The 18,144-nt window shown below is 49.3% G+C and overlaps 1 protein-coding gene across 2 annotated transcripts in view; it reads left to right on the forward strand.

The window, feature by feature from the left end:
* Positions 1-18,144, forward strand: part of XPO6 (exportin 6) — a 32,980-nt gene continuing 14,836 nt past the window's right edge. For both annotated transcript variants that reach the window (XM_069734482.1, XM_069734483.1), the window contains exons 1-9: positions 1-644; positions 2,135-2,225; positions 4,071-4,183; positions 4,904-5,101; positions 5,364-5,523; positions 6,997-7,074; positions 15,298-15,799; positions 17,035-17,161; positions 17,993-18,102. In XM_069734482.1, the coding sequence (XP_069590583.1) occupies positions 642-644; positions 2,135-2,225; positions 4,071-4,183; positions 4,904-5,101; positions 5,364-5,523; positions 6,997-7,074; positions 15,298-15,799; positions 17,035-17,161; positions 17,993-18,102 (1,382 nt within the window). In that variant the 5' untranslated portion in view covers positions 1-641. The remainder of the gene's footprint in view (positions 645-2,134; positions 2,226-4,070; positions 4,184-4,903; positions 5,102-5,363; positions 5,524-6,996; positions 7,075-15,297; positions 15,800-17,034; positions 17,162-17,992; positions 18,103-18,144) is intronic.

Raw genomic sequence — 18,144 nt, forward strand, 5'->3', positions numbered from 1 at the left:
GGGCCGGCCAGGATGACTTCCGGCCAAGCGGAAGGAGTGTAAGGCTCTGTCAATTAAACGGGAAGACGACCGACGGAAACCGTAGAGGCACCACTCCCCCACCCGCCCCCCAATCTCAGGACAGGAAGCGGAATACAAGCTCGATAAAGACCCCCTTGGGACTGGTGAAGACTGACCTCTGACCCCCCATATAGTCATTGCTAGCTGGGTGTGGCCCCTAACACTGACAGGGGCCACATGTGCTCTGTATCTGGCTCCCAGTAACCATATTGGTTATTAGCAGTCATTTTATGTCTCCATCATTCATCTCTGCCCCTGTAATTGCAGAGCTGGAGCTGTGTGCTCCCCCCATTGGTGCCACAATGGACTGCTCCTTGTAACTTGTTGCCCCTTTTGGGGTAAACCAAGGGCTCACCCTGTGGGGGTGTTTGTAGGGTTTTAGATTTTATAGTGTGTTTGGTGTAATGAGGTGTTAGGCTGGCACCGCAGACGTCTGGTGGAGGGCGCCGCGCTGCCAGCTCATTACAGTGCCATTTTATACCCGGCGTGGGGGAGATCTGGGTCACGTCTCGTCGGTGTGGTGACATGTGCCCGGAAAAAGGTGGTGACACGAAGAGAAGAGCGTGAGAACCAATCCCAGGATGGTGAGTGTCTGGGCATGGGTGATACACGGGCCCCAGGGGGCAATGCTATGAGGGGGCTGATGTGACCCTGTTTTTATATATATTTTTGCTTGCAGCTCAGGACATCCAAACTGCACTTCTGCCCCTTCCCCAATATTCATTGCCGGCGCCTATAAGGGCGATTTTGGGGCAAGGAACCTTTGTAAACTTGACTTTCCCTCTAAGGTCCTGAGGGTGCTTACCCCCTACAGATAAAGCACACAAGCCTGCATATTGTTACCTCATGTGGGACCCAGCAGCGATGAAATCCACACACAGTGACGTGTGGTCGCTGCAGCCAATCACTGACTGCAGCGGTCACAAATCACGTGCGCGCGTTATAGCGGAAGCCTGTAATTAGCGCAGTAGTGATGTGGATGTAGAGTGCGAACAGGAGGAGATGAAATAGTTATGTTTTTATTATTATTTGATGGGGTTTTCCCCATCCAAAAAACTTTTGACTATATGAAAAAACCGAAAACAAAACAAATTGAGCGTTCCTTCTCTCCCTGCATCTCTGTCTCGGTCTTGTTTGCGATCGGTTGCAGCGGTAACGTCACGTCAACAGAGCTACGGCCAGTAACTGAGCTCAGCTGGGGTAGGCAGCACAAACTGCTGAGCTCAGTGATCGGCTGCAGCGCCGTCAAAGTGACATTACCGCTGCAGCCGAATATCAGACCTGGGGAGAGTGAGTAAAGTGCAGTTTTTGTTTTCTTGTCACTGAGATTGTGGGCAAAAGTTTTTTTTTTTTTTGTTTTTTTTGTTTGTTTTTTTTTTTCAGTGTCTGAAAAAAACAATGTTGGAAAAAAAATTTCTCGTTATGCCAATTACTGCGTGGGGTTAATTAATTTTGTATTTTGGTACACCGAACTTTTATGAATGCAATAAAACTAGATTTTTTTTTTCTTAATGGGGAAGAAATAAAAAAAAAAGAGAACTTTTTGTACATTTTTTTTTTCCTACTTTTATTTTATCAGCTTAGTGTACTTTTATCTGCAATCTTTCTGTTGCTTATGCTGTATACCGCAATACATCAATGTCGCAGTATATAATGAAAATGGAGGTCCCTTTATAATGCTCTACACAGGGGGCCTTTAGTAGGCTTCTAGTGTCAAGGTAACTTATAGGTACCCCTTAATCGTGTAATTGGCATTGTCTGCCATTCCCTTTAAATGCTGCTGTCTGAGATCGACAGCAGTATCTAAATGGTTAACAGCAGCGATCGGAGCTCAGCTCTAGTTGCTGCTGTTAGAGGCTGGTTTTGGCTATATTACATACCTCATGCGGAGAGAGCTACGCTCCTGAGCCCCCTCATACGATCACCTATATGCTCTAATTTGATAAGACGGAAGTACCCCTTTAAGAAGCTGAACTGCTTAGATCATCATAGTGAGAGTTATAGTTTTGGAGCAGCTATATATATACATGACTACTACTCCCATCCTCTGACTTTACAATCTCTCTGTTCCCAGGCATCCGAGGAGGCCTCGCTCCGGGCCTTGGAGAGTCTTATGAGCGAGTTCTTTCACACCAGCACATCCAATGATCGAAAAAGAGAGATCGGTGAGACCACCAGTAATGACATTTAGTGCGGGCGGGGGGCATTTTTTAGGTCACCTTGGTTAATGCTGCTTCTGTTGGGTAACCGGAGCAGCCTGCTCTTCCCTTGGAGGGGTTCCCCTTGTGCCCCTTGGAATAAGTGGACCTGATAATGGAGGGCTTGGGTGAGAATGAAGAGCTGCTGTCTAAAGATTTCGCGTTACACTGTCGCCTTTTACTATGACATCATAAATTAAAGGGATCACTGATGTATAGAGAAGACCAAGAGAATTCGGTCCGGTCCCCTTTTGGACTTAATTTTTGTGACCAGCATTTTTTGGGGGCCTCTGGCCATCACAAAACTAAAATCCGACTGGACCCTAAATCTGAACGAAGAACTACGAGCCTCTTCGCTCATCTCTACTGACTACCCCTTTAAAGTACGCAATACAAGGCTGCCGTTGCAGGGGCGGCCGAGCGCTCGGCTGCTAATTGCCGCGTTACATGCGACTTAGAAATACGGTGCGATTACCGTGTGCCAATAGCCGCCATCTGCGAGTAATGGCACCGCAAGGGAATTGCCCAACATCCAACTGCAGTCCAAAGGCTCTCTGCACATGCTGGGAGTTGTAGTTTCTCACTGCCACCTGCCAAAAGGAGCAAAGATTGATGATCTTTTGTAAAGAAGGGGGGAAACAAACATGTCTGTATGTGCGGACCTGAGAGAAGGATCCCGTCCTGGCCGCACTAACGCGTTTCAGACCAGAGACGATTGCGTGTGTTCATTGCTGCGCAACTTCCTCTTGTGCTGCTAAAGACAAACGATAAAAACAAAACTTCATTCTCATTTATTTCCAATTCAGAATTGCAGTAAAGAGTTAATAAATGACACCAGGGTCCGTGCTCCTTTCACGGGGTTTTCTATACTTTTTTGTGGGGGTTAATACACCAGATACACCCCTTACCCTCCCCCAGTACAGCGTCAGCTCTCCGCTGCTGCTCCTGTCTAGGTGTATTGGCCGCTGAGGTGACGTCACGTCGACTACTCTTATCACCGCTGCAGCCAGTCACTGACCTCAGCGATTTGCGCCTTATATATCAGCAGAACCCCTGAGCTCAGTGATTTGCTGCAGCGGTGGTTAGCTGTCAACGTGACATCAGCGCTGCAGCCAATACATAGACAGGAGCAGTGGATGATAGCTGGCGCGGACCTGGGGAGGGGGAGTTGCAGAGCCTTCTATGTGCTGCTCTACAGTATAGGTCTTCTCTATGATTGACGTCTATTGTATAAGTCCTTAATGGGAACCTGTCGACACAAATTGACCGTTCTTGTGGCCGAAGAATTCTGTGCATCTTCCCTCCTACTTTATTTTTGTTCTATCTCTGCCTTCTTCTTTCTTGGATTTCCAGGAGGATGGAGATGGATAGCGATAGCTGGGAAGCTGCACCGAAAAGTTTGGCCGCCGACAAGGCTGCACCGATCACCTGTGCTTGGTTTGGGCGGTCATTTTGTGCTGACCACTTTACATCAGTGGTCCAGGAATAGAAACACAAGACTGCTTTTCCTCGAGGTCCTGCACCGCTCCTGTCCGCAGGTTGTTTGCCCCCCACCCCATGGACAGGTGCGGGAGCTGTTTCTAGAAGAGGGCACCCATGTTTTTCTAAAACGATCTCTTGTGCACCTGATACAGGGTCGGTGTTGGGGATTCATGAATTCTGTTATTTTCACCCCATTTATGAAGTCCAGAATCCTGTCTGCTGAAACCACAACCCCCTGCTTGTTTATCCCTTGTTTGACCCTGCTTTACACCTTACCCCGGTGTCCCTCTTTTCCCCCCCGGTCACGCTCTGCTTTGCTCTTCTGCACAGAGGCGCTGTTGAATAACTTTGCTCAGCAGCTCGGAGCCTGGAGGTTCTGCTTCTACTTCCTGTCCAGCTCGCACAATGACTACGTCCTGATGTACAGTCTCAGCGTATTTGAGGTGAGAACTCATCACTTATTGTTGTGTCTAATATCGCTCTTAAAGGGGTTTTCCAGGACTGTGATATTGATGGCTTATCCTCGGGCTAGGTGATCAATATCTGACCAGCGGAGGTCCAGCACCCCCTCCGCTTGGCGACAACCACATCTAAGTAGTGGGACTTCACAGCTTCATATGCTCTTGGGTACTGCAGCTCAGCTACTAGTTACTTCAGTAGGAGCATAGCTACAGAACCTGGCAATGGCCAGTACATGAAGCTGCGTTGTTGAGGATTCATCCACTATTTACATATGAGCTCCAAACAGCTGATTGGAGGGCTCCACTATATTAATCACCCATCTTAACGATAGGCCATCACTATCGCAGTCCTGGACAACCGTTTTAAAGGAGTTGTCCACTTTTCTGTATGTACTTTGATGGAAAGATTAAAACCAGGATGCCTTGGTGCAGAATTGCAACGACGCACACCAAATTATAGGGGGTGAAGGTTTAGAGTGAATCGTCCAAAGATGCATCAGATATAGTCGTCATATTATAGCCAGTTTTTCATTGGTTGCCATAATTTCGGCACAAATGAAAGCCGTCTGAGAGGTGGCGGAAAGAAGAGCAAGGTGTCTGGCATCTCTTGAGATTTTTCCAGACTTGTTGCATCTTCTCCCCGCCCGGTCTAGTTTCGGACTGTCCAATAATAAATCTTCCCCCATTGTTTTAATCCTACAGAACCTAATCAATAAGATGTGGCTGGGCGTCCCATCGGAGGAGAAGATGGAGATCCGCGGCTCGTTGCCCAAGCTTCTCCTAAGCCAGCACAAAGCTCTGCCAGGCTTCATCTGTAACAAGCTGTGCAAGGTGATCGTGGACATGGGCCGACAGGACTGGCCCATGTTCTACCATGACTTCTTCACCAACATCCTGCAGGTGAGGGCGAGCTCTAATAAGAGGTTGAATAGAAAAATAGAAAAGAAAAAACAAAGCTGGTTCTTCAAGAAACGACACATCTGTCCATTGTCATTGCAGCTAGACTCCATCTATGTGCAAAGGGCCAAGCTGTAATACCACATGTGACCTGTGGACAGGTGTGGCGCTGGTTTTGGGCACGTTTGTCTAATTCTGCACAATTCCTTTAAGAGCCAGTCTTGCGGCACATATTTACTGTAGGCCCCTTTCACCTCTCATGTAGCTTATCCAGACCCCAAGCACAACACCTCTGGGATTGATCATGCTGAAGACGGCATCTGAGGAGCTGGCGTGTCCCCGGGAGGACCTGAGCGTGGCCAGGAAGGAGGAACTTCGCAAACTGCTGCTGGAGCAAGTGCCAACCGTGCTAGGTCTGCTGACAGGTAGGATCATCGCTGTGATGCAGGCTGCACTGTAGGGGGCGCTGTCACTGGGAAAGGATTCCTCGTTTATTCTGGCCCGTATGGACCCGGTATATATCAAAAGCCACTCCTGGCAAATGCTGGGTGTATGAGGCCCTACAGATGTTTGGTGTCCGCTCTGGATATACCAAACCTGAGCTCAAAATAATGTGAGCAGGACTTACAGGGGGTTTCCAGGGCTTTGAAAATAAAGGAATGGGCGTAAGTTGCCTCCCCAATCCCCCGCTGCACTTTCCCTTCATTATTGCATTTGTGCCTCCTTTTTATTTTATGCCAATGTACTCTAGTCTCCGTCCTGTAATAATTTTTTATTTTTTTTTATTTGTTCGAGGTTTTTGCACAAACTCCACATTTTAGTGGAACATGTGACCTTGCTAAATTTTAGGAATCACGTGCGATGTTGTGAAGAATTTGGTGCAAAAAAAAAAAAAGTATAAATAAAAGTAAAAGTGACAAAAATAAAATTACTGGGTTGGGCCATTAGTCACTTGAATTAATAAACAGGTCGTCATCCGAAAAGAGAGAGATGACGTTGGATCACCAGACCCCTGTGAGTGGCTACATGGGACGTCATCACTTCTTGTCTTGGCAACTGACCCTTTGGGTGACTGAGCTTAACATGAAATCCCCTTCATAGAGCGGCCCTGTGTGTTGTCCATAGAGCGGCCCTGTGTGGTGTCCGTAGAGCGGCCCTGTGTGGTGTCCTTAGAGCGGCCCCGTGTGGTGTCCATAGAGCGGCCCCGTGTGGTGTCCGTAGAGCGGCCCTGTGTGGTGTCCATAGAGCGGCCCTGTGTGTTGTCCGTAGAGCGGCCCTGTGTGTTGTCCGTAGAGCGGCCCTGTGTGTTGTCCGTAGAGCGGCCCTGTGTGGTGTCCGTAGAGCGGCCCTGTGTGGTGTCCGTAGAGCGGCCCTGTGTGGTGTCCGTAGAGCGGCCCTGTGTGTTGTCCGTAGAGCGGCCCTGTGTGTTGTCCGTAGAGCGGCCCTGTGTGTTGTCCGTAGAGCGGCCCTGTGTGGTGTCCGTAGAGCGGCCCTGTGTGGTGTCCGTAGAGCGGCCCTGTGTGGTGTCCGTAGAGCGGCCCTATATTTTATGGGATGGATCATTGTCCACACACTGGCAGAGCTGCGCTCTCCTTGGGCTTTTGCCTTCTCTATATTGGACACAGCTTCATTGTTGGAGTAAGGACGCACTTGTCAGATGTTTGCCTTCTGTCTCAGGCTATAATCCATTATTTGTATAGAAATAGGAACCCTTTATACTTTCATATCCATTCCTGTTGAGAGAGGGTGTTAATAACTTTTTTCCCCTCTGTTCTAGTTGCATAGAACTTAACCAAATTTCCAAGATTTAGTTTAAAGTAACTGGGGCTTTTTTATTATTTAATTAAAAAAAAATATACAATTTTTGTTCTACCATTTTTCTATTCATTGAAATCTAGGAGTTCTTGAAAGTATATGGGATAAGCACAGCGTAACCGCAGCCACTCCTCCACCGTCGCCAACTGCTTCAGATGCCGGTAAGTGCACCAGCACCGTAATCCCATAAATATGTCTTCTTAAGTTTTCAGTGATTTTTCATTGATGTTGATACTGGGAAGTATTTGGTCCTTGAGCGTGACGAGCGTCCGCTGGAAATTGAAGCACGTAAAGGGGGTTTCCGGGTGTGGGAGTGAGAGGCGCTGCAGATGTTGCACTGACGGGTGCGGTGCACTATGGATGGGTACAGTGCCCACGTCCTAGTACAGATGTGCACAAGATCCGCCCGTACCTGACATGTGGTGGTTGTTGTTACAATGCTCCCATCGCCTCTCGTCAGAGAAAATCTGTCTATAAAAGTGGTGCCCAAGACGTCTTTGAGATGCAAACAGACGTGCCGAGGTTTCCAAGACTAAGCCACGTCTGGTCTGGTTTTTTTTTTTTTGAAACTGCTTTGCTGTCATTTTTTAGATGGCTCCATCACCGACTTTTAAAAAAAAAATTTTTATTCCTACAATTTCTGATATCTAGCGAGCATGCTCAAAGAGTGAAGGACTTCTTATAACCCCTTGATGGTTTCCGAACCTCAAAGCGTTTAAGTAACAAGAGACTGAACATGTGCACAGCTGGGTTGCTTTTACATTGCTGCGCACTATGTTCTTTTTTTTTCTTCTTTTTTTACGGTGGAACTGTCCTGAAAAAAGACACTGTGCACGTAGCCTAAAGGTTAGAAGAAGGCAAATCGATTCCTGCTCGGATACTTGTAGCCTCTAAGAAAATGGATGTGAGCAAAAGATGGCTGCTTTCCTCCCTTGTGCATTGTATTGCTGCTCGGCCATCTTTGGGGGAAATGCCGCACACCGCCTTTGGACAAGGTGTTTTTGTGTAATTATATGGGTTCAAGGACATTACCGAGAGTCCGTGCACTGCTCTGCTCACGTCTTTTGGGGAGAGCCAAAGGGGCGTAGCGATCAGATGAGCTCCTCTGCCCATTTGTTCCGACAATCGATGGCCTCCAGACCCCGTCGTCATGCCTTGTTAGGCCAGCTTCACACTCAGCGTATGAAAATACGGTCCGTATATTACGGCCGTAATACGCTGAAATGTCCCGAAAATAGTGGTCCGTAGCTCCTCCGTAGGCAGGGTGTGTCAGCGTTTTTTGCGCATGGCATCCTCCGTATGTAATCCGTATGGCATCCGTACTGCGTGGTTTTCTCGCAGGCTTGCAAAATCAACATACCGCTATAGAAATGATCCATGTGTCCCAAAAAGAAAAAAAAAAAATATATATATATATATATATATATATATAATCAGTAGACACATATATGTATATATATTACTATTTTTTCCAGCGCTATACAGCTTGAAAGCCGGTAATTCAATTACCGGCTTTTTCTTTCTCCTTCCTAAAACCCGACATGATTTGAGACATGGTTTACATACAGTAAACCATGTCTTCTCTCCATTTTTTTTGCAGATTCCACACTACTAATGTCAGTAGAGTGTATCTGCAAAATTTGGCCGTTCTAGCTCTTAAATTAAAGGGTTAAATGGCGGAAAAAATTGGCGTGGGCTCCCGCGCAATTTTCTCCGCCAGAGTAGTAAAGCCAGTGACTGAGGGCAGATATTAATAGCCTGGAGAGGGTCCATGGTTATTGGCCCCCCCCCCTGGCTAAAAACACCTGCCCCCAGCCACCCCAGAAAAGGCACATCTGGAAGATGCGCCTATTCTGGCACTTGGCCACTCTCTTCCCATTCCCGTGTAGCGGTGGGATATGGGGTAATGAAGGGTTAATGCCACCTTGCTATTGTAAGGTGACATTAAGCCTAATTAATAATGGAGAGGCGTCAATTATGACACCTATCCATTATTAATCCAATTGTAGTAAAGGGTTAAATAAAACACAAACACATTATTTAAAATTATTTTATTGAAATAAAAACAATGGTTGTTGGAGTATTTTATTCTACGCCCAATCCAGTCACTTAAGACCCTCGTTCTGTGAAAGAAATAACATAATAAACCAACAATATACTTACCCTCCGCAGATCTGTAACGTCCAACGATGTAAATCCTTCTGAAGGGGTTAAAACATTTTGCAGCAAGGAGCTTTGCTAATGCAATGCTACTCCTCCCTGCAAAACCCCGGGGAATGAGTCTAAATATAGATCAATGAGCTATATTTAGCTTCATTTGCGGTGAGGCGCCTCTGCTGGATGTTCATAGATCGTGGGAACTTTCCTAGAAAGCCTGGAAGCTTTCTAGGTAAGTTCCCACGATCTATGAACATCCAGCAGAGGGCGCCTCACCGCAAATGAAGCTAAATATAGCTCATTGATCTATATTTAGAGTCATTCCCCGGGGTTTTGCAGGGAGGAGTAGCATTGCATTAGCAAAGCTCCTTGCTGCAAAATGTTTTAACCCCTTCAGAAGGATTTACATCGTTGGACGTTACAGATCTGCGGAGGGTAAGTATATTGTTGGTTTATTATGTTTTTTCTTTCACAGAACGAGGGTCTTCAGTGACTGGATTGGGCGTAGAATAAAATACTCCAACAACCATTGTTTTTATTTCAATAAAATAATTTTAAATAATGTGTTTGTGTTTTATTTAACCCTTTACTACAATTGGATTAATAATGGATAGGTGTCATAATTGACGCCTCTCCATTATTAATTAGGCTTAATGTCACCTTACAATAGCAAGGTGGCATTAACCCTTCATTACCCCATATCCCACCGCTACACGGGAATGGGAAGAGAGTGGCCAAGTGCCAGAATAGGCGCATCTTCCAGATGTGCCTTTTCTGGGGTGGCTGGGGGCAGGTGTTTTTAGCCAGGGGGGGGGCCAATAACCATGGACCCTCTCCAGGCTATTAATATCTGCCCTCAGTCACTGGCTTTAATACTCTGGCGGAGAAAATTGCGCGGGAGCCCACGCCAATTTTTTCCGCCATTTAACCCTTTATTTTAAGAGCTAGAACGGCCAAATTTTGCAGATACACACTACTGACATTAGTAGTGTGGAATCTGCAAAAAAAAAAATGGAGAGAAGACATGGTTTACTGTATGTAAACCATGTCTCAAATCATGTCGGGTTTTAGGAAGGAGAAAGAAAAAGCCGGTAATTGAATTACCGGCTTTCAAGCTGTATAGCGCTGGAATAAATATTAATATATATACATATGTGTCTCACTGATATATATAGAGATATATATATATATATATATATATAGAATATATATATATATATATATGTATAATAATAATAATAATAATAATAATAATAATAATAATAATAATAATAATAATAATAATCTTTATTTTTATATAGCGCTAACATATTCCGCAGCGCTTTACATTTTGCACACATGATCATTGCTGTCCCCGATGGGGCTCACAATCTAAATTCCCTATCAGTATGTCTTTGGAATGTGGGAGGAAACCGGAGTACCCGGAGGAAACCCACGCAAACACGGAGAGAACATACAAACTCTTTGCAGATGTTGTCCTGGGTGGGATTAGAACCCAGGACCCCAGCGCTGCAAGGCTGCTGTGCTAACCACTGCGCCACCGTGCTGCCCACATTTATTCTACCTATTCTACTGTAAGCTGTCAGTGTGATTTTACTGTACACCGCACTGAATTGCCGGCTTTTCTCTCTAACACCGCTGCGTATTTCTCGCAAGTCACACTGCTTGTCCGGGTGTAATCCGTATTTTTCACGCTTCCATAGACTTTCATTGGCGTATTTCTTGCGCAGTACGGTGACAAACGCAGCATGCTGCGATTTTGTACGGCCGTAGAAAGCCGTATAATACTGATCAGTAAAATACGGCAGATAGGAGCAGAGGCATAGAGAATAATTGTGCCGTATTTTTTGCGAGTTTTACGGACGTAGTTTCTGCGCTCTTACGTCCGTAAAACTCGCAAGTGTGAAGCCGGCCTTAGAGTATATAGACTTCTCAGAGAGCGGTCCTGCACCCGGCACTCTGATTAATGAGCCGGGGCAGAGATCTGATGACCTGCAGCGGCTCGGACTCTGCTGCATTTATTTACATGGACGACCATCTCTCTGCGTGTCCTCATGTAGTCCTGAATTTTATGTGCTACAGCCGGACGAATCTTCCCTCCTGGCATAATCCGCTGTTTGCTAGGGGGGATCGCCAGCGTCTGCACTCTAAGACGACCCCTTTAGGGTCAGACAGTGACTGTCTCGCTTGCAGAGGACGGGAATCGCTCTAGTATTTCACATCCTCCATGAATGAAGACATTGCAGTTTGCGGGCAGCGTCTCTAAGAAACATGGCGTCATCATCGCAGCACAGCGCCGTGCGAGTCTCGCCCCGTCGTCGTCACGCAGTGTCTTCCGGCACGGATGACATTTTTCTCCTGAGATCAATGGTGTCTGCTTGTTGCTTATTTCCTTCCTGTTCACGAAAGCATCTGTGGTTCCCTTGTGTAATGTGGCTGAACACTGTGTGTATTTGTCTGATGACGGGGTGCGGGGACGTAAAAAAAATGACACAAGCCCCAAACTACGCAAACGAATCGCATCAGTCATTCTGCTTTCCTGGACGAGCCCTTTAAGGCTGTGGCATCATAACATCTAAGTCAATGGAGCACTAGAAGGGGGTCATTGGGATCTGTTGGGGAATCATACAGGAATCCTGTGGATAGGTGACAGATGTATTTCGCAGCAGCCCCACTCCCTCATTTTAAGGGTACGATCACGCTTGACCGTCTCGCGGATCCATGTAATAGTGCAGCTTTTGGAAGCGGTATAATATAGGCACGTACAATTCTGAAAGGCATATGTAGGGTTAATCTGCAGTGTGCATTAGGCCTTACACGGGTATTTCAGGTACGACTATGCATCCGCTGCAGGGCGCTCAGCTGGTCGTGTGCCATCCTGAATACAATATCGGGGGCGACTCGCAGCAAGTACGGGGGCAGGGAAATGCTGAAGCGATGGTTTCTATGCGTACTCTAGTACATACATTATTAGGCCACGGTGTTCATAAAGGGCACAAAGCCCATTCCAGTATAAGTAGGATCCCACCAATCGCCATCCTGTATGCATTTACTACCCGCCCCGGGGTCCATATTTCCATATTCTTTACATCAGGTCTAGATAATTTCCCTGCAGAAATATTCCATCTTTATTTTTCAATTCATGCAAAAAAAAAAAAATTGTAATGTCTCCTACAAATGGTCTGGGGCTCGGTTGGACGGGTCAGTGCCAGCTGCGGGCAACGTCTGCTGTGTACTAATGACTCTCGCATTGCTGGAAGCATCCCAGAGATATGCGGTGTAATGACACAGGAATTCCGCACCGTCTCGTGGGCTGAGGGGATGTCAAGGATTTACACGAATAAAGCCTGGAGAGCTTCAGCAGACGTCCTTGAAACCACGGGAGGATGCCTGCTGGGGGGAGCTGTACCCTGCTGGAGAAGGGGGCTGCGTTATACCCTGCTGGGGGGAGCTGTACCCTGTTGGAGAAGGGGGCTGCGTTATACCCTGGTGGGGGGAGCTGTACCCTGCTGGAGAAGGGGGCTGCGTTATACCCTGGTGGGGGGAGCTGTACCCTGCTGGAGAAGGGGGCTGCGTTATACCCTGGTGGGGGGAGCTGTACCCTGTTGGAGAAGGGGGCTGCGTTATACCCTGGTGGGGGGAGCTGTACCCTGCTGGAGAAGGGGGCTGCGTTATACCCTGGTGGGGGGAGCTGTACCCTGTTGGAGAAGGGGGCTGCGTTATACCCTGGTGGGGGGGAGCTGTACCCTGTTGGAGAAGGGGGCTGCGTTATACCCTGGTGGGGGGAGCTATACCCTGCTGGAGAAGGGGGCTGCGTTATACCCTGGTGGGGGGAGCTGTACCCTGTTGGAGAAGGGGGCTGCGTTATACCCTGGTGGGGGGGAGCTGTACCCTGTTGGAGAAGGGGGCTGCGTTATACCCTGGTGGGGGGAGCTATACCCTGCTGGAGAAGGGGGCTGCGTTATACCCTGGTGGGGGGAGCTATACCCTGCTGGAGAAGGGGGCTGTGTTCTACTTTGCTGGAGGGGGGGGTGGACGATATACGCTGCTGGGGGGAGCTATTCTCTGCTGGGGAAGGGGGCTGTGTTATACCCTGCTGGGGAAGGGGCTGTGTTCTACCCTGCTGGGGAAGGGGGCTGTGTTAGGACATGCTGGGGGGGTGGACATTATACGCTGCTGGGGGGAAGCTATACCCTGCTGGGGAAGGGGGCTGCGTTATATCTTGCTGGGGGGTGGGTGTTATACGCTGCTGGGGGGCACACTATACCCTGCTGGGGGGGTGCTATACCTACAGGATTGGCCTAAAGCTCATCTGTATTATATAGGTTTCCACTACGAGTTGTGTTCTGTCCTCTATATGATCTCTCTCCCATTTCACTACATGTCAGGCCATGCTGGGAGTTGTAGTTGTGCAGCACAGCCAGATGTGATAGGCAATGCTTTCTTTCACTGGGGCTACCATGATGTTAACCCAGCACATTCATGACCAGTCATCATAAAGTGATGGCGAATCCCACTTCTGAAATGCCCCCTGAGCCTCCAAATGAAGGGGTCCTAGCATTGATGCATCCCCTTCACTTTCTTACTGCACAGTGGAGCCCAGCCGCTCACCGGTGCAGATAACCACAGCACGGCTGCACACAAGTGACTGGGGCTGCCCTTCCCCTGCACAGCCGGATGTCCGAGTGGGCCGCAGCAATGTATCACCATATCAGGGGCTTCTGGGAAATTCTAGTCAGGTCATTTAGTGAGATGGGAATAGCCCTTTAAAACACACAGATGTGTATAATTTTCTGCTCACAAAATACAGGTGGGCAACAACTCGAAGCTCCTTGGCAGCCTGATTGTTAAAGGAGAATGTGTCTGCAGCTTTCTGCTGCCCAGAGAACTGTGCGTTACTGTAAGAGGCTGCGTCATTGGCGGGACTTGTCAATCAATAAGTCAGACGACGCCACCGAGCGAACTCATCTCCCCACTGCCTGCTGTTTCTTGTCTCTTATTCTCTATCTTCTCACTGCTTTAACCCTTCCCTTTGTCCATAACTCTTTCTTTTCTGCTCGCTGACCACTCTTCTTCTCTTTGCTGGCTGCTCTCCTTCTCTTTTCAGCTTGCTGACCACTCTCCTTCTCTTCCCGCTCGCCGCCTTCTTCTCTTCCCGCTCGCCGCTTTCTTCTCTTCCCGCACGCTCTTCTTTCCTCCTCCATCTCCATATGTGGCCACTGGACCCGGGTCTTGCAAATCTTTTTTGTTTTACTCTATTCATTTCTATTTTCTAAGGGTACCGTCACACATAACAATATCGTTAACGATATCGTTGCTTTTTGTGACGTAGCAACGATATCGTTAACTAAATTGTTATGTGTGACAGCGACCAACGATCAGGCCCCTGCTGGGAGATCGTTGGTCGCTGGGGAAAGTCCAGCACTTTATTTTGTCGCTGGATCTCCCGCTGACATCGCTGAATCGGCGTGTGTGACGCCGATTCAGCGATGCCGTCACTGGTAACCAGGGTAAACATCGGGTTACTAAGTGCAGGGCCGCGCTTAGTAACCCGATGTTTACCCTGGTTACCGTTGTAAATGTAAAAAAACGAAACACTACATACTTACATTCCCGGTGTCTGGTCAAGTCCCTCGCGTTCAGCTTCCAGCACTGACTGGTGAGCGCCGGCCAGCCGTAAAGCACAGCACAGCGGTGACGTCACCGCTGTACTTTACGGCTGGCGCTCACCAGTCAGTGCGGGAAGCTGAAGGCGAGGGACCTGACCAGACACCGGGAATGTAAGTATGTAGTGTTTGGTTTTTTTACATTTACAACGGTAACCAGGGTAAACATCGGGTTACTAAGCGCGGCCCTGCCCTGCGCTTAGTAACCCGATGTTTACCCTGGTTACCGGGGACCTCGGGATCGTTGGTCGCTGGAGAGCTGTCTGTGTGACAGCTCTCCAGCGACCACACAGCGACGCTGCAGCGATATCGACATCGTTGTCGGTATCGCTGCAGCGTCGCTTAGTGTGATGGTACCTTTAGTGATCTAATATGGAAATGAGAACCTCCTCGCAGCAGGTCTTTATTAATGTCCATATTGTTTTGTGCCTCCTGCATTGGAGCTGTGAACGTAGAACGGTAAAAAAAAATCAAGACTGTTTTCAAAGTCCTGAGGATTTCTCGTTGGTTCTTAATTATGAAATATATAATAATTCAGATGGGTTTTTCTTCCTTTTTTAGATGACCTCCTCAGTAACCTTGTCCACACACCAGCCTTGTCCAAGCAGCTGAGCCAACCACCTCCGAGCCTGGAAGCCGAAAGCGAGCGTATCTGTGCCCTGGCCCTCGAGTGCCTCTCGCATCTCTTCAGTTGGATCCCCCTTTCCGCCAGCATCACCCCCTCACTGCTCACCACAATCTTTCACTTTGCCCGTCTTGGGTGTGACGCCCGGTCACGAAGGACTCATGCTGTCAACAACACCAATGCTGTCACCCTAAACGGTGGCGGCAGCAGTAGCCCTCCTTTACCATTGACATTGCCCACCTCTCAGCAAGACTGTAACAAACTGGGGGTCTTAGCGATGTCCTGTATTAATGAACTGATGTGTAAGAACTGTGTCCCCCTGGAGTTCCAGGAATACCTGTTACGTGTGTGCCAGCAGACCTTCTACCTCCTGCAGAGGATCACACGGGAGACGAACGCCCACAGTGTGCGCAGCCGGCTGGAGGAGCTGGACGAGAGGTATGTACACTGTGGCCCCATGTAGTCTGGTCCTGCTCTAAGCTCTAGGACCCCACTGCTGCTTTTCTTTGCGTTTCATGTGTCCATGACTGTCTGTCTTGGTCAAGTTCCCATGGACACACACTGGTCTGCATAAGAGTTGTATACACCAATCAGGCACAGCATGCTGACTGTCAGGATGGATAACAGTATCTGGTGAGAATGGCGACTGTCAGGATGGATAACAGTATCTGGTGAGAATGGCGACTGTCAGGATGGATAATGGCATCTGGTGAGAATGGCAACTGTCAGGATGGATAACGGCATCTGGTGAGAATGGCGACTGTCAGGATGGATAACAGTATTGGGTGAGGATGGCGACTGTCAGGATGGATAACAGCATCTGGTGAGAATGGCGACTGTCAGGATGGATAACAGCATCTGGTGAGAATGGCGACTGTCAGGATGGATGACCTTATCCTCTGGAAGGGGTGTCTGCCGAGCCCGCCGCCCTCTGGAGGGGGTGTCTGCCGAGCCCGCCGCCCTCTGGAGGGGGTGTCTGCCGAGCCCTGAGCCCGCCGCCCTCTGGAGGGGGTGTCTGCCGAGCCCTGAGCCCGCCGCCCTCTGGAGGGGGTGTCTGCCGAGCCCTGAGCCCGCCGTCCTCTGGAGGGGATGTCTGCCGAGCCCTGAGCCCGCCGTCCTCTGGAGGGGATGTCTGCCGGTGCTTGCTGGCAGGTGTCTGCTCTGCAGAGCTTAGTACCAAAGGTAGTCCAAGGAAAGACATCTGCTGACACTGTGACCGGGTCATGGGTCTCTAGGGCTCCTCAATATTTGGAGTAAAGTTGCCCATCTGATCCAACCACACAGAAGATCCCAGTATCCCAAGTGTTGGATCCGGCAGAGAACACATCAGAATTGACCATGGAGTAATATAAGGAGGCGTCTGATGAATGCATATTCTCTATTCCATCATATTACCTGGACAAGAGATGGCCGTATGGGAACACCGATCAGCTATAATAAAACCATAGGGGGCCGCAGAAGTCCCTGCTGTGCAGAACTATGGAGCATTGTTAGGAAAAACATCATTCAGAGATGGAGCAAGCGATAATGGGGCAGGAGACTGGTCAGGGACAGTGTATGGGTCGCAGCGGTCTTCTGCAGCCTCCAGATACGCAGTAATCTCCCTCCTTGCTGATTCCTATAAGCCGCAGAACTTTTCATCCCACGTTGACTTCTTCCTTCTGTCTTTACAGTTATGTGGAAAAGTTTACGGACTTCCTTCGACTCTTCGTCAGCGTCCACCTGAGGAGGATAGAGTCCAATGCCCAGTTCCCTGTGGTTGAGTTCCTGGCACTACTCTTCAAATACACTTTTCACCAGGTAATGTGGTGGTCTTGGGTGTGGGCGCAGCATTAAACATAGGACGGCTGTGCACTACGGATGCCGACATTGCCTGCAGTATTAGATCTGGTTCCACCGGAGGCGGACCATGGTTCATTATGGTCCCATCGGGTGATAGTGTGTCAGACGTTTAACTCCTTAAAGGGGTTTTCCATTCGAATGATATTGATCACCCATCCTTTAGATATGTCATCAGTCCTGGCATGGTGACCTGTGAATGGAACCGTAAAGTTAGCCTCAGTTAGCAGACATCCCAATCGGTGGCTCGGGCGGGCCGTGTCGGTGGGCTCGGGCGGGCCGTGTCGGTGGGCTCGGGCGGGCCGTGTCGGTGGGCTCGGGCGGGCCGTGTCGGTGGGCTCGGGCGGGCCGTGTCGGTGGGCTCGGGCGGGCCGTGTCGGTGGGCTCGGGCGGGCCGTGTCGGTGGGCTCGGGCGGGCCGTGTCGGTATGCTCGGGCGGGCCGTGTCGGTATGCTCGGGCGGCCCTTGTCGTGGGCTCCGGGCGGCCCTTGTCGTGGGCTCCGGGCGGCCCTTGTCGTGGGCTCCGGGCGGCCCTTGTCGTGGGCTCCGGGCGGCCCTTGTCGTGGGCTCCGGGCGGCCCTTGTCGTGGGCTCCGGGCGGCCCTTGTCGTGGGCTCCGGGCGGCCCTTGTCGTGGGCTCCGGGCGGCCCTTGTCGTGGGCTCCGGGCGGCCCTTGTCGTGGGCTCCGGGCGGCCCTTGTCGGTGAGACTGTGCTGGACCTGGGGAGGGGACGTAAATCTCACAAATGGGCAGGTTTCTTATGCTGATGACGTCACGCTTACTATCTCCGCAGCCGACACATGAAGGTTACCTCTCGTGTCTTGACATCTGGGCGCTCTTCTTAGACTATCTAACAAACAAGATAAGAAACCGGCTAGAAGACAGAGACACCATTATGGGCAGGTAAGGGGTCTCGCGATCATGTGGCGGTGAGGTTGGGGGCTC

Source organism: Ranitomeya imitator, chromosome 7, assembly GCF_032444005.1.
Source record: "Ranitomeya imitator isolate aRanImi1 chromosome 7, aRanImi1.pri, whole genome shotgun sequence".
NCBI classification, from domain to species: Eukaryota; Metazoa; Chordata; class Amphibia; order Anura; family Dendrobatidae; genus Ranitomeya; species Ranitomeya imitator.